The sequence below is a fragment of the Lichtheimia ornata genome, assembly GCF_029851405.1.
Source record: "Lichtheimia ornata isolate CBS 291.66 chromosome Unknown scaffold00070, whole genome shotgun sequence".
Classification (NCBI taxonomy): domain Eukaryota; kingdom Fungi; phylum Mucoromycota; class Mucoromycetes; order Mucorales; family Lichtheimiaceae; genus Lichtheimia; species Lichtheimia ornata.
Genome location: NW_026695390.1, coordinates 143252 through 167157, shown reverse-complemented (window position 1 = coordinate 167157; position 23906 = coordinate 143252). Strand labels below are relative to the sequence as shown.

The 23906-nt window shown below is 43.3% G+C and overlaps 12 protein-coding genes across 12 annotated transcripts; 7 read left to right on the top strand and 5 right to left on the bottom strand.

Moving 5' to 3' along the window:
• Positions 1-255: 255 nt before the first annotated feature.
• O0I10_010484 (uncharacterized protein) lies at positions 256-993 on the top strand (the record flags this gene model as incomplete). The annotated part of the gene is made up of 1 exon (XM_058490463.1): positions 256-993. One exon carries the CDS (start codon positions 256-258, stop codon positions 991-993), a length of 738 nt encoding a protein of 245 aa, XP_058338830.1.
• A 344-nt stretch (positions 994-1337) lies between these two features.
• Positions 1338-2904, bottom strand: O0I10_010483 (uncharacterized protein; the record flags this gene model as incomplete). Its single annotated transcript, XM_058490462.1, has 2 exons — positions 1338-2768; positions 2845-2904. 2 exons carry the CDS (start codon positions 2902-2904, stop codon positions 1338-1340), a joined length of 1491 nt encoding a protein of 496 aa, XP_058338829.1.
• Positions 2905-3046: 142 nt separating this feature from the next.
• Positions 3047-4176, bottom strand: O0I10_010482 (uncharacterized protein; the record flags this gene model as incomplete). The annotated part of the gene is made up of 2 exons (XM_058490461.1): positions 3047-3780; positions 3849-4176. 2 exons carry the CDS (start codon positions 4174-4176, stop codon positions 3047-3049), a joined length of 1062 nt encoding a protein of 353 aa, XP_058338828.1.
• A 1382-nt stretch (positions 4177-5558) lies between these two features.
• Positions 5559-7769, top strand: O0I10_010481 (uncharacterized protein; the record flags this gene model as incomplete). Its single annotated transcript, XM_058490460.1, has 5 exons — positions 5559-5802; positions 5864-6127; positions 6187-6470; positions 6528-6878; positions 6945-7769. The coding sequence occupies 5 exons, from the start codon at positions 5559-5561 to the stop codon at positions 7767-7769; spliced, it is 1968 nt and encodes a 655-aa protein (XP_058338827.1).
• Positions 7770-8053: 284 nt separating this feature from the next.
• On the top strand, positions 8054-8462 carry O0I10_010480 (uncharacterized protein; the record flags this gene model as incomplete). Its single annotated transcript, XM_058490459.1, has 3 exons — positions 8054-8142; positions 8214-8320; positions 8377-8462. The coding sequence occupies 3 exons, from the start codon at positions 8054-8056 to the stop codon at positions 8460-8462; spliced, it is 282 nt and encodes a 93-aa protein (XP_058338826.1).
• A 1287-nt stretch (positions 8463-9749) lies between these two features.
• On the top strand, positions 9750-10208 carry O0I10_010479 (uncharacterized protein; the record flags this gene model as incomplete). Its single annotated transcript, XM_058490458.1, has 1 exon — positions 9750-10208. One exon carries the CDS (start codon positions 9750-9752, stop codon positions 10206-10208), a length of 459 nt encoding a protein of 152 aa, XP_058338825.1.
• A 256-nt stretch (positions 10209-10464) lies between these two features.
• O0I10_010478 (uncharacterized protein) lies at positions 10465-11314 on the bottom strand (the record flags this gene model as incomplete). Its single annotated transcript, XM_058490457.1, has 4 exons — positions 10465-10769; positions 10828-10896; positions 10950-11004; positions 11069-11314. The coding sequence occupies 4 exons, from the start codon at positions 11312-11314 to the stop codon at positions 10465-10467; spliced, it is 675 nt and encodes a 224-aa protein (XP_058338824.1).
• A 154-nt stretch (positions 11315-11468) lies between these two features.
• O0I10_010477 (uncharacterized protein) lies at positions 11469-13095 on the bottom strand (the record flags this gene model as incomplete). The annotated part of the gene is made up of 3 exons (XM_058490456.1): positions 11469-11847; positions 11913-11971; positions 12034-13095. The coding sequence occupies 3 exons, from the start codon at positions 13093-13095 to the stop codon at positions 11469-11471; spliced, it is 1500 nt and encodes a 499-aa protein (XP_058338823.1).
• Positions 13096-14287: 1192 nt separating this feature from the next.
• O0I10_010476 (uncharacterized protein) lies at positions 14288-14902 on the top strand (the record flags this gene model as incomplete). The annotated part of the gene is made up of 3 exons (XM_058490455.1): positions 14288-14567; positions 14680-14700; positions 14799-14902. 3 exons carry the CDS (start codon positions 14288-14290, stop codon positions 14900-14902), a joined length of 405 nt encoding a protein of 134 aa, XP_058338822.1.
• A 1806-nt stretch (positions 14903-16708) lies between these two features.
• O0I10_010475 (uncharacterized protein) lies at positions 16709-17299 on the top strand (the record flags this gene model as incomplete). The annotated part of the gene is made up of 1 exon (XM_058490454.1): positions 16709-17299. One exon carries the CDS (start codon positions 16709-16711, stop codon positions 17297-17299), a length of 591 nt encoding a protein of 196 aa, XP_058338821.1.
• Positions 17300-17890: 591 nt separating this feature from the next.
• Positions 17891-18161, bottom strand: O0I10_010474 (uncharacterized protein; the record flags this gene model as incomplete). Its single annotated transcript, XM_058490453.1, has 2 exons — positions 17891-18094; positions 18156-18161. The coding sequence occupies 2 exons, from the start codon at positions 18159-18161 to the stop codon at positions 17891-17893; spliced, it is 210 nt and encodes a 69-aa protein (XP_058338820.1).
• A 247-nt stretch (positions 18162-18408) lies between these two features.
• Positions 18409-23793, top strand: O0I10_010473 (uncharacterized protein; the record flags this gene model as incomplete). The annotated part of the gene is made up of 20 exons (XM_058490452.1): positions 18409-18535; positions 18601-18679; positions 18740-18798; positions 18862-19034; positions 19104-19246; positions 19305-19438; positions 19499-19782; positions 19835-20019; positions 20076-20280; positions 20341-20856; positions 20917-21199; positions 21267-21406; positions 21463-21535; positions 21611-21707; positions 21765-22114; positions 22179-22360; positions 22414-22929; positions 22991-23203; positions 23275-23443; positions 23507-23793. 20 exons carry the CDS (start codon positions 18409-18411, stop codon positions 23791-23793), a joined length of 4215 nt encoding a protein of 1404 aa, XP_058338819.1.
• Positions 23794-23906: the final 113 nt, after the last annotated feature.

The following is a 23906-nucleotide window of genomic DNA, read 5'->3' as shown; positions in this document are numbered from 1 at the left end:
CATGGATGAGACAAGCAAGCTTGTGTGATCACTTTGATGCACGTTCTGATTATCACATCACATTTGTGGATGGGAAGAACTATGGTAGCTGGCTTTCCGCGGCAATGCAGGACACATGGCGGAAATTAACAATCAAACGCAATATCGTTGAGACCTGTGTCACCATTGACATTTTGCCGTGGAAACCAAGACGATATAAAAATCAAGAAACAAGGACCTTGACGACGCCTAGAACAACAATCAACAATCAACAATATGCATTTCAAGACTTTAGCTAGTGCCTCTGCTCTCCTCCTTGTGCCTTTATCAATGGCATCACCACTTCCTGCTGCACGGGCTAATGAAATGTGTGGGCAATACGATACCACCACGGCTGGTGATTACATCATCTACAACAACCTATGGAACAAGGATACTGCTACAAGTGGCTCACAGTGTACCGAAGTGACCGGCATCAAGGATGACAATACGTTGTCATGGCGTACGACTTGGAGTTGGGAAGGTGACAAGACACAAGTCAAATCATATGCCAACGCCAAGCTAGAGATCGATCCCAAGCAGCTATCAGCGCTCAAAAGTATTCCTTTTACGTGGAAATGGTCATATAAAGGTGATGGCTTGGTTGCAGATGTGGCCTTTGATATCTGGACGTCCTCAAGTACAACGGGAGACTATGAATATGAAATCATGATCTGGCTCGGTCGTCTTGGTGGTGCAGGTCCCATTGGTGATAGTATTAGCACGTTTGATCACGACGGTACCACATGGGAGCTTCATGAAGGTAGCAATGGATCCCAAAAGGTTTATAGCTTTGTGGCTGCAAAAGATATCAACAACATGGAAAGCGATGCCTTGCCCTTCCTGCAACACCTCGTGGATACTGGTAAACTCGACAAATCTCAGTACTTGCGTGCATTCCAATCAGGCACAGAGCCTTTCATTGGATCCAACGCAGAATTTACTACCACTGCCTACAAGGTCAATATAGCCTAAACATAGTTTTTCGTTCTATAAAGTCATTTGATATCATGGAAATGGTAGCGAACTATTATCGAAATGTGCGTTAGAGTCAACCCCGTGCGATTGCTCTTGAGCGTTCTTCTCATACAAGCACGTGGTTAGCAATGTCCATCATGCTCACAAATGATCTCATCAATGCATTACCAAATAAGGGCTAAAGCGAATAGAGCACATGGGAGACAAATGTTGTATACATGTATTTCATGTGATCAAAAAGACGAAGGGGAGAATGTAGTTTATTATGAAGCGATTACATGAGGAATGCTTAAGAGAGGAAAAGATGGAGGAGAGCAACGGGAATAACCGATTAATGAAAATTAAGCGTCTTCTATGGAATCTGATGTTCGAGGAAGCTGCTGGTATGGTTTGGGATGGATGGACCAATTGGATCGGATAACTTCATCAGCACTACGACCTTTTGTTTCTGGTAAAATCTTCCAAGCAATGAGACACATAGCTACGAGGATGGCGCCGAACATGTAGAAGACACGATGTTGACCAATAATGTCACGTAAACCAAGGAATCCAGCTGAGACGATAAAATTGGACATCATGTTGGAAGCAAGACCCACTGAACCTGCACTTGCCGCTGCTTGTGTATCCACGAGTTCGGGTATCATCAAGAATGGAATAGGGCCAAGACCAATAGCAAATGCAGCGACAAAGCCAATGATTGCTACTGCCGATACTTTATCCTTATCCACAGCACCCATACTCCAGCCTAGCAAGATGCTCATGGTTGCCATGGTTGCTGCTGATATCAAAAATAGCGTTCGTCTTCCTGATCGATCCATAAGGTATGCTGATACAATGGTCATGAATACGTTGACGATTGAGATGTACACGGTGATGAGATCTGATGACTCTGGAAAGACGGCTGACATGATAGATGTTGAATAAAAGATGACGGCATTGATGCCTGAAAATTGCTGAGTCAATTGCAATAGCAAAATGATGACGAGTGGGCGTCGATACTCGGGCGATATCAAAAAGCGTACAAGATTCACCTTGTGTCGTTCTGGTTCTGCTGTTGCTACGACGTGTTCATTGTCACCGGTTTGTTCAGCGCGCCATTCGTTAATTTCAGCTTCGACAAGATCCATAGGTGGTCCACGTAATTTGAAAAGAGAGGCCTTTGCACGGTTGTATCCACCTGGAATGGATGCAAGATGGCGTGGCGAGTCGACACAAAAAGGCAAAAGTAATAATTGTGAGAGTGATAATACGATCCCCACTGCAAGGATAGAACGCCATGCTGCCAATGTTGACCATGCCAAACCAATTAATTGGGCGACGAGGATGCCAATCACAATAGCCAACTGATTGAGTGTACCAAAGAATCCACGACTTGATCGAGGTACACATTCTGCAATGTATGCTGGCACCACCACTGTCACTATGCCACTACCGAGACCTGCGACAAATCGCCCTCCAGCCAATGTCACCATATTCGTTGCAAAAGTCATAACAAGTGATCCAAGTCCCATGAGTATCGCTGTCCCAAACAATGCTAGTCTTCGTCCAAAACGGTCGCTGAGATAGGAAGCCGATAAAGCACCAACGAGACCACCCAATGTCAACATGGCAACCACAAGCGAATACTGCGAATCGGGCATGCGAATGCAACCTGGCAAACCACCAATGCCATCAGATGGCTCAATGAGGACACCTTGCTTGGTTTGACACTTTGAAATCACGGCTTGTGGTGTGTTGAGTTCGCCGTTGTGGTACCCATATTGAAAGGCCCCCTGAGAGAATATCACCACAACCCCCAACCCACGGTTAAACAACAGCATCAAGCTATGTTGGGTCTAGTCAACATACCAAAGTGATAGTGAAAATGACAAAGGCCAAATATAATGTAAGTCGTGTGTTTGTGGCCATCAACGGGTTGTTGAAAAGAAGAAAGAGTGTGTGAAGAGATTGAAAAATCCGGGGAAGAGAGATCAATCAAAAAAACTCATGCAATGCAGCTTCCCTTTTTAGGTGGGTTGCATTCCTGTGGTATACAAGTACAATTTAATCATCAAACTCGTGCAGACATGATTGAACATCTCGTAGCCATCTTGTTTCTACCATTATTATTCATCCTCTTCTTCCCATTCAATGCTTGCAAAGTCGCCATCTCTACTTGCTTATGGCTCATTGATGATGACCGGACATCCACCGCATCTTCATTATCAACGTTGTAGATCTTCTCATCAGCTTGCTTTTTCTTCTCAGCACCCAACATCCATAAATCGATTGATTTCCTTGTACGAGCGATTCTTGATGATAGACTGCTGGAAATGGATGAATAAGATGTTGGTTTAACATGATGACTTTTCCGATTATCAGGTGTGGGTGGCGGTGGTTGCATGGAGTGACGCTGCCATAGTTTGGAGGGAATCCCATTTCTTGGGTGGGCTGGTGTGGGAGGATGACCACGTGTGGCGGTGGTGGTAGTAATAGTAGCCTGATATTTGTGATGTTGATCACCTTCTGCTCGTGGGGATATTTTGGACCTTGTGGAAATAGACATTGATAAACGAGGGATGGAAGGTGTTTGACGAAGCAATTCACTCAAGGAAGGACGCGGTGGTGTATCAGCCATTGATGCATCTTTCCTTAGTTTGCTAGTAGTGGTAGTCGTCATGGAGGGTGCTGAAGCTTTTCGAAGCAAAATACTTTTGATAGATGTACTAATGGATGGATTTGTTGGGTTTGCACCTCGTGATGTAGCCGCGTGTTGGTCACAACGCCTTCTTTTTGGTTGGTAACCTGTGTACATCATCATGATAAAGATAAGTTACCATAAATAAAATGATGTTCCTATTGCCATTGCTTACCTTCCTTCATCGGCTCAGGAAGCCCTTTTGCTCGAACGCGTTTAATCCATGTCGATAATTTCGAGTCCGCCTTGCCAAAATGCTTGAATGCCTTTTCATAAATCGATACTCGTTGCCTTGCCTCTGATATTTGCATTAGTTCCCTGTATGTGGGAGCATAACGCTTATTGGTCGTCATATGATGTTTTTGTCGGTGTTGTTGAATACCAGTGGATCGGGTTGCGATATTGTTGGTGCTGAAGAAAGCATCCTTCTTCTTTGATGGCATCATATGGCTACTCGAGGCAACTCGTGTTTTAGGCTTCATACCAGTGGATCGTTGGCACATGAGGGAAAAAGAAAAAGAAAAAGATGGTAATCGAGCCGAGTCCACCGACAAGGCCACCTTATCAATGGACTAGCAAGCATTAATACCTCCTTCCTTATTCACCCCTGATCACTCCTTGCTCCTTGCCAAAGCCTTTTCTTGTCTCTTATTTCTTCCCATGTAATGGATCCAGTAGTTGGCATAATGCAAGTTCCCAGTATATGGACGTGCTGATCCATTTGATCGGTCAACTACTACACTCGTCGCTGCTTGTGCTACCGCGTGCTAAGGAGGGCACGGCGAGTGGGATGCTGACGACCTGTCTCCTACCCGTTGCTAATTGTCGTCCATGACTACTAATAAACTTGCTAGGTTTTCATTCTAAAGTGCCTGCGTTACTTGCAAACGATGGTGTTTCTTTTACATGCTCCTGCATGATCCACCATGCATTCTTTTAGCGCTGTTGTCAATTTGACGATTCTCCCCTCCTAGAATAATCCCACTCTATAAATAATGACATGGGGAAGCCCTCTATAGCCTTACGACAGGTTCATTGACAGTAATATCCTAATATTTGCCACCCCATACACATGCGCGGTGCATGTCTACATGTGGCTCTTGTCTAAAAATGCCACGTCTTGCGTTGCTTTTGGGGAGGCATAGTGGCAAAATGATTCTTTTCAATTTAGATTCAATATGGCTATCATAGTATTACACGACTCCTTGTCAATGGGACGTATGTAATCCTGGATTATGATAGCACATTCAAGGGGATACGTGCAAGCTGGTGATGTATATCGCCACAACCAACAGGAGGCGCAAATTGGTTCCTTATTTAACATACGCTTCTATTGGATTATGCAATAAAGCATGACCATGTAATGTCGCTGTCAATGTGTTCTCGATTGAGTAGAGGTGTCAAAAATGACGATCTATTCTTCATTGTTGTGGTATTCCGGGGTATGGATGGTGCATGATGCATGCAAAATGCATATAAAAGAAGGGGTGGATCTCTTTGTCCATAACACTCTCACGTGATTCCCAACAGCTATGTTCACAATGAAGTTGCTACTATATTTCGAATGCCAACAATGATGCAATCGCATGTCTTTTTATATCTCAATGTGGATAAAAGCTTTCATAGCTACTATACAATGACTACTACGATAAACGGTGTTGATTGTTTTTTTTTTGAGGGTACAATGTATACAACATCCACAATGGCACTCCTTTGAAGAGCGTATAAAGAAATGTGGATGTCGGTCAAAGTGTTCAACGTTCCACAACTGCAAAGCAATGCTGAGATTTGATTGGAGGAGGATCATTTGGCAAAAGCTGAAAGCGGGACCAAGCGTCCTTGAAAAAAAAAGTTTGATCTTGTCCTCGATACATTAACCAACGGCATGGGTCAATTCAAGAAAGAAAAGGCTCGTGTGGCTCGATCCAAGGAGGGTGGCGACGATCGTGCGACCAACATTCGTGTCAAGGGCGAGAACTTTTATCGTGATGCCAAGAAGCTACGCTATATCAACATGCTGAAAGGCGGCAAGGCGATCCGCAACTCTGCAGGCAAGATTGTCAAGGCAGCCGACTTTCAAAGCACTGAAGTCAAGACGGCACGAGTGGCTCCCAATCGCAAGTGGTTTGGTAAGTAGTTGGATATCCATAGCAACGACAAGAATACAAAGGCTAATACGTCAATGATAAGGCAACACTCGAGTGATTGGACAAAAGGCTTTGGAAGACTTTCGAGAATCTCTTGGTGCAAAGATCCATGATCCTTATCAGGTGCTCTTGAAGCAGAACAAGCTTCCCATGTCGTTGTTACAAGATCCTACAAAGCAAGGTCGTATGCATATTCTCGAGACAGAGTCGTTTTCATCTACGTTTGGTGCAAAGTCACAACGCAAGAAGCCTAAACTCGCTATTGGATCGATGGAAGAACTTATGACCAAGGTCGATGAAGAGCATGGTAATTCATCCTAGGAATGGGTCTTTTGAGAAGTTTTACTTATGTGTTGCTGTATATAGACAATTATCAATCGAGCAAGGATACCAGCTTGTTGGCCAACAAGGAGAAGGATTTCGTCGACGAGGCACGTGCATGGTATCTTCAAGCAGGTCAATCCAAGCGTATCTGGAATGAGTTGTACAAGGTCATTGATTCCTCTGATGTTGTCATTCATGTTTTGGATGCTCGTGATCCTCTTGGTACTCGCTGCCGCAAGATTGAAGATTTCATCCGCAAGGAGAAACCCCACAAGCATTTGATTTTTGTGCTCAACAAGTGTGATTTGATCCCTACTTGGGCTACCGTAAGTTGTCATTTATATCCTAGTTACAGCCTATGCTAATCATCCCTATCCCTATAGGCCAAATGGGTTTCCTATCTTTCCAAAGACTATCCCACGCTCGCCTTCCACGCATCCATCAACAACTCGTTCGGCAAAGGTTCGCTCATTCAGCTCTTGCGCCAATTCTCCAGCTTGCACAGCGATAAGAAACAAATCCAGATCGGCTTTATCGGATATCCCAACACTGGCAAGTCTTCCATCATCAACACTCTTAAGGCAAAGAAGGTGTGCAACGTTGCTCCCATCCCTGGTGAAACCAAGGTCTGGCAATACATCACTCTTATGAAGCGTATCTACCTCATTGATTGTCCTGGTGTTGTGCCACCCAATCCTGAAGATTCTGAAACTGATATTATCCTCAAGGGTTCGGTAAGTATAGAATGCCTCATTTTATGTATGCATAGAGAGACATGAACTAATGCTTCTATCTATTAGGTCCGAGTTGAAAACGTTCCTAATCCTGAAGACAACATCCCCACCATTCTCGAGCGTGTACGCAAAGAATACATCCAACGGACATACAACATCATGGATTGGACCGATCCCAACGACTTTTTGGAACAACTGGCACGAAAGACTGGCAAGCTGCTCAAGAAGGGCGAACCTGATTTCCACAATGCTGCCATGTTGGTGCTTCACGACTGGCTTCGTGGTAGAATTCCTTACTATGTCCCACCGCCTGAGGATGAAAAGGCCCCTGAACCCAAGGAGAAGAAGAAGATTGGTGTGGAGCAGATTTTCAAAAACATTGCAGTATCCAGCAATTATCTTGAAGATGATTTGAAGAAGGAGGAACTCAAGCAAAAGAAGGATGAATCAGAAGATGAACAAGAGGATGAACAAGAGAAGGAAGGTGAAGCACCTGCTGAGGATCCAGCTGATTGGGATGAAATCTTTGAGAGCGTTGTTGGTGAAGAAGGACCTGTTACCAAGGCACCTGTCATTGAAGGCGAGGAAGAGGATGATGAACAAGATGATGAGGAGGATGAGCAAGTCGATAGCGAGCTTGAGATGAGTGATATGGGTGAAGAATTACCAAGCAGTGATGATGAAGAAGAAGAGAATCCTCGCAAGAAAAAGAAGGCTGTCAAAGAAGAAGCACCATCCAAAAAGAAAAAGGTCGGTGTCCATTACTATGAGACTGCCAATGTCAAGAACCGCAACCGCAACAAGGTCAGACCTGATGAAACAGCCAAGAAGGTACTTAATAGCCGTCTCAAGGGATCAGCACAAGCCGGCAGCAAACGCAAGAGACGTTAAAAGACAAATCAACATTGCATTTCCTTTCTATCCATGTACTACCACTCATCAACACTTCATTTATTATTCCTGCAATTCCGTGTTTCATATTGATTTCATGCACACAATACAATATAATTGTCAAGTAACCCTTTCGAGTCTAAAAAGAAGTGTGGTGTGGGTGTGGGGTGGAGGAGGACATTTAAAATTTCATTGGCTGTTCATGTGACGTTTACCTTGAGAGAGGAGCCCTGTGTGCACAGCTTGGTCACAAGATAAACACTTTTCGTATCCCACACAGCCAAATGTCAGCATTGAGATCGCAATTGGGCAAGGGCCTTAAGGAGCTTCGCGTTCACTTTTGCCAGACCTCTCCAGCAAGCTCTGGTTTGAGGTAATTCGATAAACGACCATTCACCTACACGCTCTGGTTTCTTACACGATCCTGACCCGTACAATCAATAGAGAGTTCATCGCTCAAAACTACACTGCCATCAAGCAAGCCAACCCTGAACTTCCCATTCTCGTCCGTGAAGCAACTGGTGCTGAAGCTCGTGTCTTTGCTCGCTTCGGTAAGTATTGCTAGAGGATAGCTATGGAACATGACTTACCAAACGTGTCTATATAGACAAGGGCATTGAACGTAAGGCTATCCTTCAAAACGCTTCTTCTCAGGATGTTACCAAGGCTCTTGAGCAGCTCGTCAAGAACTAATAGATCCAGCTATATCAGCATATCACTCACGTCAAATAAATCCAATACAACCGTATCCATGCGACACAGCACGATGAAATTGGCAGAGAAAATGAATGGCAATGTGTACATAGCAACAGCATCAACCCGCGAATTGATGAAGATAAGGGGAGAAAGAGAGAGAGGAATTGTGTGCATGTATCCAATGTGAGAAAGATGATGGCATGGCAACCAATGTTGCTACCGTAACCGAGGGCAACAGCACATTGTACTACGTGACAACAGCCTGTTGTTAAGATGCATCCATGTCTCTTTAAGCTTGAGTATCGACGTACAACTTACAGTCTAAGAAACGGGGATGACGTTGATAAAGCAGTAAAGCTTCTTTCGTTTATTGAGGTGATAGCTGTGATGATTTACAATGAGCTTGATGACATGGTTAAGGTCGACATGTGTATTATGGCCATCAAGGAATCCGAGTAATAACACAACAATAGCATTCAATACAGGTTTAATATAGGCAGCTAAAGACGATCAGATCGGTTCTTTCTTTGACACTTACCTCGTTCTACTTTTCATACATCGACATTGACAACTTTAACGACTATGATCACGTGTCATGTGGCGAGATGTTTACCATGACAACCATTGTATTTCTTGGCTCAGCCATGAGATCGGCAACGCTGCGACTACTTCGTCCTCTTAGCTGAGGCGTAACTACTTTTAGCAAGTAAACCGTGATATGCGAGTGATCTGAAATAATTCCCAGTGTGCATGTTGTATCACTGCCAAATCTGCCATCTTGCCGTGATGTGGTGGTATATATACTCTAGTAACGATTCATTTTTATGGTTTCATTTGGCCCTGTTACCTTTTTGTGTGCTTATTTCCTGTTCAATGTATCTTTTTTTCTTGTAAACGACATCAACATGGTAGCAACAAATATGCAAGTAGGTCGTGTGTACCAATCTTCCCGCTGCGGTGCATATTAAAGCTGCGGTACCATCAACACGTGTCAACCTCGCTGCGGAATGATGCCGCTGTTGTGGTCATTTATGAATGGTGTATGATAAAATAGGAATTCTCAAAAGCAAAGGGAGGGAAATCAGATGGAGGATTAGTTTGGGAAGCAAGGGTAAAAGGGGGAAAAAGGAAAGTGGAGAAGGGAAGGGAAGGGGGGAATGATCAAACATCACATCATGGAAACACGCCATTGTTCTTTATAAAAGACCGGTGAACTAGCACTTGTTTTCTATTCTTTTCTTGAACAACTATTTTTTTCTCTATATTTCTTTTTGTTTCTTGTATATGGACGTGGGTATCGGACCAGAACAAAATCAGCATTTGTACAGTGCCTCATGTGGTTACTGTTCCTGTCATCTCGATGAAGACTGTCTACATCCCGTCGACAAGTTGCAATCGGACAATGACACGCCCTTCCAATACAACTATCTTATGGGGTTATTCTCTTCACCTGACATGGTCACTTATCTGAGTGAATCGAGTATGAACGAGGACATTTATGCATTACCGATACATTTACAACGACTATTGAGTGAAGCCAAGGAAGAAGTAGTATTGAAACGAATCCATAAGGAGCAAGACCGCCCATCAAACGACCAGCCACCCCTTGTGGCGCTCACTCGTCTATCGCGAGTACGCAATTATCTACGAATACAATCGGGAGGTGATATGGCCAATATGATGTACGCACTTGTTGAACTTATGAGTGATGAAGATGAGCTTGAGAACGTTTTGGGCTTCTGAATGAAAAAGTTCACACCATCCACACCCGCCAATGCATGTCGTCCAACGTTACACGTATGATGCTTCACCTATTCTTTCAACCCCCCCTCTCCCCACACCATCTCTCCATTTTTTCATTTCGCACACGACGCACATTCTTTGTTTTGCATGATACCTTTCTAGTTATATCACACCACCTTGAACAACAACAACAACAACAACAACTATTTGCTTCAAATAAACCTGCATCCATTGTTATTACATCGCTTTTGCTATACTATTCAGGATGTTGTTTGGTGGACCATGGGATATAATCCATTGCAGTGTGACCCAATTGAGTGATATCCTTGCCCAATTGTGTCCAGGTGATCTCACTCGATGCTAAGTCTTGATACCTTGGATTCATTTTTGTATCTTTGCTACCGCTGGATGACGATGATGATGGTGGTGGTGGTACATTGTCATGTGGAACTTGACTTTCATGCACAAGATAATCCTCCAACGCCTCATAATTCCAAAGATTGGCCTTGTAAAACATATCCAAGAATGCACCAACCACAGGGACAAGACCAATAATGAAGTCTAGGATGACTCCTCTTTCAGTTTCATTGTCTCAAACCAATAAAGCAACTGCAATTACCGATAAACAAGCTGATTGTCATGCGCATCAATAGCCATAATGGGATTCCAAAAAGCGTTGATAAATACACTACTCTTCCAAGTTGAGCTTTTCATTCTTCAAAACATGAGTTAGTCACTTGCCCTGGTACAATGATAATAATGAGCCCATGAAGCCTCCAATAAATGGGATGAAACCCTGTTTCAAACGTGTCATGGGGTGAGCACAGTGATTAAACGAGGTCGAGTGATGATGTACATACCAAAATCGAATCGATACCAAGAGGAATGGGTGATCCTGGTACTGCATTATCTAACCAATAAGCAATCCGCTCAATCTTTTTTTGAAGCTTTTTACGCTGCTTCTCGTTCATGGTCTTCTTTGGGGTTGTGTGAAGCAAGTATGGGAATTGACGCTCAATAGAGGTGAGCTGTGCAGTACCACGTGGTCTATACCTCTCTGCACGTTCAGGCAAGTTGAGACGATTAAAAATGAAACGTTTAAACATTTGTTTTGTTGTATAGCGAAAATAGGAAAGGAAAAAAGAGTATAAACTGACAGTTAACTAAAAAGTACATATAGTAATTCTCCGAGGTGATGTGAGGGGATGATTTTGCATGACGTGTACTATTAACATGATCTCTTGAAGAAAAGTTGGATTGTTAGGCACGTTTTCGTAAGCCATTGGTATCGGATGACGATGACTTGACATCATGGATCTCTTCCTCAAAGCGTCTTTCCACCAAACGTGCTCTACGACACCATCGTCGACGACGTGTAAAGGTCTGCATACCAGGTTTGCCGCTCATTTGCTTCCATGCATTATTGCCATACTCCCATCCATTACGATCGACACTGCCTTGCAGCTCGCCAGTCATATCCACCCACCAATCGAGGTCGGCCCATCCCCATGTTTTCCTGGTTGTCACCTTGATTGATTTGCCATTCTTGTTTGTGGGTTGGATGATCTCCACAGACTCATTTGTTGCTGGAAGCACAAACTTTTCCTTAGATTCAATAGCCACCAGCTGCTTATCAGTCCTATTATTTACTTTGGATCAATCATCTCCTTCATAATAACATGAAAGCCCCCATCATGTATTTACCATGGTCCACGTTCAGTTGGCATCATGTTGGTTGTCCAATCCATACCGAGCCACCATCGCTATGATCCCCCCCCATGTTAGTATTTAACTTGTATACGTATCATGTCCCCTAACAACATACCTGGTTCTCGTAAACTTCAAATTGAAAGATCATCTCGCTGCGTGTCCCGCACGTTGTAGCTTTGTTGTCATCTTCATTTTCTGATTGGATAGCGTGTAATGCCTTTGATTTCTTGTGACGAGCATGCTCGGCAAGACCCATGATCCATCCCTTGACACGGCCAAATTTGGATTGTTTTTGAGGAAGAGGTTGTTGTAAGGGCAAAACAAGAGACAATAATGAAAGAACCACAGCAACACCATATGCCCAAAGCGCAGCGAGGATATGCATAATGAAAGGACTTTGACGTATGGCCATGAGAGTGACTTTGAACCAAGGAGACGAGCCAATTAAGAACAATGTTCCCAACAGAGCAAAGACACCACTAGGACCCAATAACCAGTTGAACAGGATCCAAAGCGGGCATATGTACATAAACACGCTAAGAGCAGAAGCCAATACTTCGGGTCTTGATCCATCCAATCTTTCAGCCCACCATCCACACCATTGTCGTACGCCATCTGCATATTCATTGATAATGGCCAAATCATGCAAAGTATCATCCAACGAGACTCGACCTTCAGGTTGTATCTTCCGTGACACCAACTCGTCTTCTTCTTGTTGTCGTTTCCTTTGTCGACGCATTCGTGTATCATCCTCATCATCGTCATAATAGTCATTGTCGTCACTCGCATCATCACGTGCTTGATTCTTTTCTCGCTCTGCCATTCGCACTTGCTCCAGCTTCTCTCGTCGTAGTCGAGTGGTTTTCGCCTGCAACCAGTCTCGGCAAAGCTTGCTTAAAACAAGGATCGGTACACCCAAGGATAATACAGTCGTCGTCCAACAACAACAACAAATCCACAAGAGCACAGCAAGTACGGATACTTGAGGACGAGACGATTGCCATGTGACGATTTCAATGAGCTGTACACATTGTCGAATGACGGGACCCAGTCCCACAAGCATCTTGAGCATGGGCGTCGGTATCTGATCGAGCGTGTGTGCTGTGTAAGGTGAAGAGAAACTACGTCGTCCATCGCTGCTACTAGTCGTGCTGACAACAGAGCCGGTGTCGGCCATGGTGTGAAGAAATAGAAAACGAGTGGAGGAAAAGGACAAAAGGTGCTCAAAAGTTGAGTGAAGAAGGTGATGCGCAAATTAGTGTGCTGGTCAAATTCACGTGTCGACCAACAAGGTTGCACAGCTTGTAAAACGCTTTTCGCTGCATTTGGTTGATATGATCTGGCGTCATTAGGTTATACAACGCACATAGTCATCTTCTTCTTTATGCATAAATAGGCTTCTTTTTATAAATCAATAAATACATCCAACAACAATTTAAAGGTGTTGTTTACGTATCAATCCCACCCAAAGATGATGACGATGTTGGTCATTTAATGTGTCTATTGTGCTGTGCAGTAGATAAAGTTGATTATGATTGAGCCAAGGAATTCTTGCACTTGAAAAAGACCAGCAGCATGTTGTTGGTGTAATCGTCATCAACCATCCCATCCTCGCACTCGTTACTCTTCCTTGTAAACATCAAGTCGTTGGAATCATCACATGTTGTGTATCCGTTTTTCCTGCAGCTGATGTTCCATACAATGATCTCACAGCCATAGAAATGGGGGTCTGGTGATCCTCAATAGCAATGATTTTAGCACATTCAACGGAATACCCAAAGTTGAGTAGACTATTCTTCGATGGGAAGGCACTTGTTGCCAATAAACGGGATCATTCTTTATATACGTACTACCATCTTCTGTGCTATAGGATAGCTCTACTTTCTCTATCTGAGGGTGTTTTTATCATTCTTCAATGCCAAGTAACGCTATATAAGAGGGGTAATATCACCTATCAATCGTTAATGAACCAGCTACAAGATCGAGTATAGAAGCGAACAATGAAAACTCGAACCTTTCAAAGGATTTACAGGTCGAATCTCCTAGGTTACCATCATGTGACCTGGTGGAGAGATATAGCTCGTTTTGATTCAGCAATCACCAAGGTATAGATAAAGAGGATCTACTGATCAAAGATATCTTGATGGAATGCTGTCAGGGTGAAAGTAGCGTGCAGTGCATGATGGAAAGTAGAGGTGGGAGGGTTCAAAAGCGGCAAGCGACTTGCCCGATTTGTATGTATGCAAACTATAACATTAAAGCGGTCGAGGAATGGAAACCTTACTACCCTGTTGGCTTGCCTTCTTTCTCGTTCTCTTTTCCCCCCAACCAGCTTTACACATTTATATATATACAACCAGGCTCTGCTAATGCATCCTCCCACTTCATTGTCAACGCCTATTCATTCTCATTCCAGTCCTCGGCTCGATGCCATGCGATCACCACCCACTCCAATTACACACCACCACAACTCTTTCGACCTCACTCCTCGAAAAGACAGCAAACCCACCGACCAGCCCCTCTCATCTTCTGAACCGCCATTGACCGATTTCCCTCAAGAAGTCACCTGGTTATTCTTCCGTGACAACCAATGGATACCATTCCAAAGCGAGAACCATTACAAGATTGAGCAAGCTTTCACCATGGGCGGTAAGTCGTCGCTTTGCAACTCTTCCTTCCCTCCCCGCCTTCTTTCATTTCTTCTCGGTTGGATACTATGTGTCAACAGTGATACTGATAATCCCAATTTCATCAATAATAGGCATCTATGTGGATATCAAAGGTAGGATCATCATCATTATTGGAGACCGCGTGCAAATTGCATGATATGATTTCATCAATGCATCAAGAACTAACGATCTTTTTTCTCTCTTGTTATAGATCACAACTTTCCTCAGCTCAAAAGCATACGTGTGTTTCCAGCTCGCTTTTATCTGTCCTACCTCGGCATGAAGTACAGGCTCAGTTGCGTTATACAAGGCTGATTATGGTCATGAAATCCTGAATGACGCTTCTTTTTTCGCTTCCTCTATACACTATAACCTTAATAATCTTTTTACTTAGAAGCCATATCGACGCATAATCGTATGTGCAGATACCGTTCTATGCTGAGCTCCCCTTTCTATCGGTGTGCGTGTTGATTCACTAGCCTTCTCTCAAGAAAGGTGTGTCTTTTCAGAGTTATTCCCCAACCTCCCTTTTTTTCTTACCACAACACCTCCATCCCTTCATCCGTTGTCACCCGCTACTTAATGTACAGCTTGTTGTTTGGTTTACCCATTGTCTCATATCACTCCCATTGTTCGATTTCCACTTTTATCCAATTGCATGTATAAAAAAAAGAAAACAGCGAAAGCTGCTTGTAATCCCATCCTTCCTTCTCGGATTTAGCTTGTTGTATCAATGACCAAGGCAGATGGTGGTCGATCTGTGTGACATTATACATATGTAAAATCCCTTCTAGTTCCATTCAAACGATCATGTGTTCAATGTAGCATCTACACATTTCCCAAGCTGAAGATAAAGCCAATGGCTTTTTGTATGTATGAGAGTCTTAATAAAAAACGGTCCTTGTGGCATGTTGAAAACATCAAGGTGTCTATGACGTACATATAAAACAACAATTGTGAGACGTGGGACTATGATTGCTCAGATGAGCAAACAATATTGCCATGTGGGAAGGAAAGAGGCATGGTCGGCTGAGTCAAATATGCTAATAAGCTCTGACATTATCCGTACAGGACCAAAAAAAGGTCATGGATACCCATTCATCGTTAACGACTACACAGCACACGATGATGTAGTATACTACTATTCAAGAGGTACATGGTAGCTGAGTGTGGCTGTTGCTTCCAAAGGTATCTATTGGTGTGTGCTTGATCATCAGTTTACTTTTCTTCATCATCGTGCATGTGGTCATATGAACAACAAAACTGGATGACAGATCACTGATTGTGTTTCTAAAATGCTAAATGCACGAACGGACTTGGGCAATTCTAAAAGTATGCCAACAGTGCTTGAGTAAGCAAGTTTGCTTATTTAAACTCGCATCGGCAATGAGCAGGAACAAAGAGGGGGGGTGTTCGTGGCAGCATTTCAATAAAGGTGCAAGGATCAACGACAATCATTATACCATCATCATGATCTTATCTAGCGGCCAATTAGTAGTATTTGGGAATAACAGGTGCTACCTACGCCATCTTGCCATGTGAGTGTAGACAAGCTTCAAGCTTGTTGCTGTTGGATAAGGTGGATAAGTACCAGTCGGCATGTCAATGCGGGTGTGTAATGGGTTTACTATAAACATCATGCTCTCATCTATGATGGTGCCCTATTTGTGTGCATACATTGCATATGATTTTCAATGGCTATATTCGGGAGGTGCTGTACATGGATTTTTATACCTGTTCTATTGTTGTATATTATTATGTGGCGCCCTTGTGTTTATCATTAGCAGCTTTTGACTAAACCATTTTCCTCTCTCGTGTCGCTGCAGTCTGACGTTAATGTTGTGTTCCCCTCATTTCTCCTGCCCCTTTCCCCTCCGCTCTTCCTCGTGGTATCAAAAAGGACGGACTTGGGTACTCGCTTGGGGTCCGCGGTTTGTGAGAGTAAGACGTCTATTATCATAACTCCATACGTTGAGTGTGTGTGGGTGTGGGTGTGAGCTTGTGTGTCGGAGGAAGGTCACATGGCTGAGTTGCTTTTTTTCCCTTTCATCATGCAAATCGCACATAAAAAGACACGCATCTTTTTCTTCTTTTCTTTTTTCCTTCATCGTATTCTTTTCAATGTTCCCAAATCACAGCACAGACGATCAAGCCAAACGAGAAGCTGATCTTAACACCTTTAATAACAGCATCTTACAAGGCTCACTTGGAAGCCTTTTTAAGCACTTTGTCTCATCGGATGAAGCATCTTCAGCAAACGTATCACTTGCCAACGCTCCTGGTGACGATTACAAACGACTGGTGGAAAAATCTCGAGTAAAACGACAAATGACCAAGTCTACCAGCGGCTATTCTATTGCAAGCTTAAGCAGCAACGCTAGTAGCAGCAGCAGTGATGAGGAGGATGACTTGAATGATTATCATGACAAGGCACCTATGCCCATGCAATTACCATCATCATCACCATCATCATCATCTCCCATGAACAAGTCCTCACCCACGCGGCAAAATACATATGGGTTTGCTGTGGGTCATCCCATCATCCTTCCCATTCCACCACAGCATGAGTCTCGTAGCAGACGTGTTACAGTGGTGGATAAGATGTACGATTGGCTGTTTGCACGCGAAGATCGTTACTTTAATGCCGATCGAAAAGAATTGAGCAAAGATATATTTCCGGCGGGTACCGAACAACAACATCAAGTGCTGTGAACAATGATCTCTTTCATTTCACGGACCCCCATGTACATTCCATCCACCACGTTTCCTTGTTTTATTCTTTCCCGCATGTACACTTTTTTCTTGTCCTAGACCACCACCACCATCATGTATGATAAACAATTAAGTGACTGATCCTTCCTCCTCGGATATAAACATCCGGAATAAACAAAGCATGGGTTTTGATCTCTCACAGGCAACAAGATTAAGGAATGAAAGATTCTGAATAACAACAACAACACCAGCACGTCGGCCCATTTTTGAACCAGCATTCCGGTTCATGGGAATGGGTAAAAGGGGAAGGAGAAATGAGTAATAGCACATTTGTCTGAAACGATTTACTGGTAATATGAAAAAGAAAGCTGCATGACATCGGCAAGATCACCTGAAAGAATGATCAAAGAAGGGAAAAACCGGAATACAGGTAGGGTATCATGCTGCAAAGCATGTGTTAAGGGATGAAAGGGAAAAGAAGGGTCCATCCTATGCTTATACTATACACACACATACACACACACAGCTGTCAACTTACAGAATTGGTTAAACATGCAATGCACATGACGTAGGTTTACATTGTGGTTTTATTTAGATGTTACGGCATTCGGGACAACCTTGACAGGCATGATCATGGATATGGTCGCGGTTGGCTTTTCGGTCAGCATCGGTTTCCACTGATTTAAAGTGTTCTTGACCACCAGGAGGAGCAGTTGAATTGGCACCGCTGGATTGGATTTGTTGTTCAGCCTTCTTATTGCGTGGTACGTTCTTGCTTGTAGGGATCTCCTTGCGCTATTATTATTGTACCAAATTAATGAATTCATTCATTTCATAGGCATCATAGCTCTCTTACCTCCATATTGATGAGATGTCTTTGACCCCAACAACATGATTCAATACCTCATTTATATAGCCTTGTCATGGGCAAGGGTTTGGGATATGATATAATCATGACACCAGTGATGTGAGACAGGATCGCGTGCACCGCGTTGGGATGGTGTTTGAATTTTGGTTTGGGAAGGGCGCGTAGATAGCTGCATCTCTCTTTCAGGTCCACACTTGTTGTCACTGCCTCGTCTTGTTCCCTTTCCTATTATCCCATATCCATGAGCAGCCCATTCGTGTTGCATGACGAGTTACAACGTCTCCAAGAAGACCAGTCAACATACAGCATTCCAAACGAGGTCACCATTCAAGGAAGAACCGATCCTGAATTGACGAGATACTTGAATGGTTCGTTCAACCTTCCCTATGACAACTTCCTTGTCATTGATACTCATTTCTCCCTGTCAACAAAGACATTACCGACAGCATAGAAGTCTCATCCGACAACATTACTGATCCTCTTGTGTTTGACAAGATCAGAAGCTTTATCAAGTAAGCTAACGCGATCGATCGGTTCTCGACTCCACGTTGCTGATATGTATACGCTCTTAGAAACTTTCAGCATGTGAATCCACGTATTGCCGCCAAGCTGTTGGATATCATTTTATCAGGTATGTTATTGAGGTGGGGTGGATTTTGGGCGAGGACAATGAGACTCATGCTTCATTGTGTAGCCTTCAAAGCCGAGATTAAATCGACATCTGAGGATATGGAGAACAATGAAAAGGAAACGTTTGCAAGTCATCGTCAAAATCTCGAGTTGTACGGCTTCTTGGTACATTGGATCCTTATGGTTGCTGGTAATCGACCATCATCATCCACCTCAACGACATCCAGCAAATCGAGGGTAAGAAGGAGGCGATAAAGGCATATAAACACTACCACGAAAGCTTACGAGTGGAATCTATGTTGCTAGAAAGGAAAATCAAGGATGGATGATGATAAGGGCCATGATTGGTCTAGTCAAAAACTCAAAGCCTTTGACCTTGTCGCATTGCTGTTGGAATACAAGCTATCCAAGATATGGCCATTGACCCCAGAGCGGGGGACATTTATCAGGTACATGGAATGGGAGTGTTACGTCAAGATGCGTTGATAGATACTAATGCATACGTAGCTTATTCACCAAACCAGCATTCCAACTCTTTGAACATCCACCAGCACCAAAGACGAATGTAACAGCTGCAGCTATCAAGATGAGAGCGTTCAAAATCCTTGCTTTGAGTATCAAGTACTATGATCAAATGTTTCGTAAGTGCTATATGGTAAAAGAAAAAAGGAGGGACCTCAGCTAATATGCATGATTTATAGCTGCCCAGACGACAATCATGCAAAATTTGCAGTATTGGGAACATTCTGCTGAGCCAATGGCCGAACTCCTCACCTTTATGAATGAAAAGTACGCCGTTACACAGCTCGCTGACGAGATTTTGCGTGAAGTGAGCAAGAAGGAGTTCAAGGACATGTCCAACAAAGAGGTCAAAGATTCATCCAATCCAAAGACGTTCTCGGCTTTCTTGATCAAGCTTTCCGAATTATCACCAAAATGTATATTAAAGAATCTGGGCCTACTTATCGATCAGCTTGGAAGTGAGGTAGGTTGAGTATTATAGCGTTGGAATTGCAAATGCTGATGCTTTCATCTAGTCTTACACTATGCGTATGGCGATTGTTGACATTCTGGGCAACCTGATTGTCGAGCTATCAACACACACTTCTGAGAACAGCTCTTCCCAAATCAATGAATTCTTTGACTATTTGGAGGTACGCATGCTCGATCCAATCTCTTTTGTCCGATCCAGAGTGCTCCAATCTTATCTCAAGATCCTCGAGTAAGTGATTGATGTTGATTCTTATCATTCAACATGTTGCTAATGTGTTATTATAGCATTAAATCCAAATTCCCTAAGCGGCGGCATGCATTGGGTGTCCTCGCCCTTCGTCATTTGGAAGACAAAAGCAGTGTTGTCCGCAAATACGCCATTCGAGCCCTGACAAAGTTAATATCAACGCATCCATACAGCATGTACGGTGGTGAATTGGACCTTGAAGAGTGGCAACGTAAGCTGGATAAGATTAAAGAAGAGATGTCTGTAAGTGCATTGTTATTTGAACAACTTGGTTAGCTTAGAATACTAACAATCACGTTGCAGAGCGTACGAACAGCAGATGAGGTCGCAGCTATGACTGGTATGGCAGCAGCGTCTATTCGAGAACAACAACAACAACAACACCAAACGTCACAACAATCAACACACAATGAAGAGCAAGCTGAGCAGCAAGAATCTGATCGAGAACAACCAAAAAGCAATAATGATAATGACGTGGAAATGACCGACGCCTCACAAGATAATACAACATCCGAGAACCAACAACAATCAACCGAGCCAACATCTCCCTCTAAAGCCGCCAATGATGAATCCAACCGAGAAACAACACCACAACCAACGGCTGAACCCGTACCGCAATACACAATCATTTCACCCGAGAAAATGCAACAACTGACATTGATGCGCACTTTCCATATGGATGCTGTCAAATTTGTGCAACAATTACATGTCGCCATCCCCATCATTTGCCAACTACTTTCATCAAAGTCCAAGCCGGAGGTATTGGAAGCCATGGATTTCCTTGTCACAGCACATAATTACAAAGTGAAGCCTGCAGCAGTAAGTTGTATCATTGGATAAGGTGCGAGCATAAATTGATACATGTAACTTCTTTGATAGGATGGGATCAAAAAGATGCTTCATCTTATATGGACTAAGGATACCAGTGACGAAGGCAAGGGGATCAAAATGAAGCTTCTCGATTGCTACCGTACTCTGTACTTTGAACCTGATGGTCGACTTTCCAGGCGAGAAAATATCAACACAACAGCTCGCAACTTAATACACCTTACCTTCAATACCACCCTTGCCGAGCTCACGTCCCTGGAACAACTACTATGCACCGTGATGGCTGAGGATCCATTACCTGAAGCTGTCATTGACAAGCTTTGGTCGGTTTATGGTATGTATGGATGAAAAAGGGTTTGATCATGTGTATGTGAGCGTGTAAAGTAATATTTCATCCATAGGATTTACGCGGGCAAATATTCCCAAGGCACAACGACGAGGTGCCATTATCATCCTTGGCATGTTGGCAAAGGCAAAGACTGAAATTGTAAGCGAGAAGGTGGAGCTCTTGTTACGGATAGGGCTTGGTCCATTAGGCAAGGTATGATGGAACAATTCAAAGGAACAAGGGGAACTCGTGTTTATTGAATGGATTAGGGTGATCTGAGTCTGGCTCGATATACGTGCATTGCCCTTCAACGGTTGGCGGGTACCAAGCAACCCGAAAAAGGTAAAGAGCTCAAGAAATGGGTGGACCGAGTTTATGGTATTGATCTAACTTTGCCGATTGCATTATTACCAAAAGGACGCAGTGTTTATGAAGGAATGCGATTGCCAATGCAACACGCCATTTTCCCACGTCTGAAGGATATTATCGAAAGTCCCACTGATTCCATTGAATGGTAAGTAGGTTGCAAAAGCATTTTATTTGATTTAGGTGCTAATGCTTTTATGGACAGGTTCAGTGTCACAGAACAAGCAATCAACACAATTTATTTACTGGGCGAGCATCCCGATGTGCTATGCGCTGAGATTATCCGCAACAAGACAACCAAAGTCTTTGGTGAACGTGAACGATCAAGGACACCTGCTTCCGGGACCAATGACGAGCCAAATAGTGAACCCATGGAGATTGATTATGACTTGAGCGCCTCTCAGCAAGCATTACCATATCCGCAAAACCCCGTATTCCAGAGCTCAACCGAACTCAGTCAACTTGTATTCCTTGTCGGTCATGTGGCACTAAAGCAAATTGTACATTTGGAAATCCTTGAAGCAGCATGGAAAAAGAAAAAAGGCAAAAAGGATGGTAAGTTTTAGCAAATATGGGACATGGGGTATAGGTTACTAAAGAGCCCTCTTTTTCTTTATAGAGAATGAGTCTGGTACAGGTGGTGATGATGAATTGGATCAAGTTGGTGGTACTGCGGAGGATGACATTGGCGACACCATCACACATATCCGTGAGCGTGAGGTTCTCTTTGGTCCCAATTCCTTGCTTGCACGCTATGGTCCATTATTAACAGAGATTTGTGCACGCAACAAAATCTATACGGTATGTGTTGGGAAGGGAATTATGATTAGCATAAAGCTAACGTGTATCTACAGGATCGAACATTGCAAATGATGGCAACCTTAGCATTGGCGAAGTTCATGTGCGTGAGCTCTGATTATTGTGAAAAGCATCTACAACTACTATTCACCATTCTGGAACGATCCAAGGACGCCACCATTCGAAGCAACATTGTCATTGCACTTGGTGATATGGCGGTCTGCTTCAACACTTTGATCGATGAAAACATCTCATTCTTATACAATCGCCTGTCGGATGAAAGCACCCTTGTCAAGAAGAATGCAGTGATGGTATTGACGCACTTGATCCTAAATGGCATGGTCAAGGTCAAGGGACAAATCAGTGAGATGGCTCGGTGCGTGGAGGACCCTGATCAACGCATTGCAGACCTCGCCAAACTATTCTTTACCGAGTTGGCCACCAAAGATAATGCAATCTACAACAATTTACCAGACATTCTCAGTAACCTCACCAATTGCGAGCCTAAAGTGGAAGAGGAAAAGTTCAGAAGGATCATGCGCTTCATCTTTTCTTTTGACTTTGCTGAAAAGGTATACATACATTGGTGTATCATTATCAATTGAATACACAAGCTAATAATCTTTCTTTTAGGAAAAACAAGCCGAAAATGTGGTTGATAAGCTATGTCAGCGTTTCGTGAATACCGATGACCAGCGGATTTGGCGCGATATTGCCTTTTGTTTATCATTGCTTCCCTTCAAATCAGAGAAGAGCTATCGCAAGTTAATGGAGAACATGGCAGGATATCAAGATAAGCTTCATGAGGAATCGGTGCATAGGAGCTTTATGGAGATCATTGCCAAGGTAACATTGGACATACTTTATGGTTACCTTCGTGCCGTTTCTTTGTTTCCTAACGGTGATACAATTATCAGGGACGAGCACAAAAGATGACCAAACCCGAGCTCAAGTCGATTATCGATGAACTGGAACAAAGGGTACAAAAGCACAGTGGCCAGCAGAAATCTGATGAGGATGACAATGATGAACCTGTCAACAACACACCCACTACCAAAAAGAAGCGAGTGTTAAGGTCAAAGCGAGGTAAATGATCCTTTATGGTAAAGTACAGTAATGCATGGTTAATGACACTAGATAATACATCAGCAACAAGTTCCAATACTAAGGAAACGGCGGGCAAATCGGGTGGTCCAGCCTCGAAAAAGAAACCAGCACGGAAACGGAAACGGACAATTGAGGAGAGCGATGAGGAATCTGATATGGAATTGGATGACTTTGATGGCGGCGACGATGACGATGATGGTGAAGAGGATGATGACGACGATGATGATATGGTAGATGAAGAAGATGATTATGAGGAGGAACAGGAAAAGGAACCCCAAGATGTACCTAAGGATAAGGATGATGATGATGAAATGTCATCTGGTCAATAAAGCATATCCATTTGTCTTTTTTTAGTGAATGTTTCACAGGCTTGTTGCAGTTACTTGGTTTAGTGCGGCGATCCTACCACGCTACTTTTTATAACCTGGTTTTCGACCTTTTT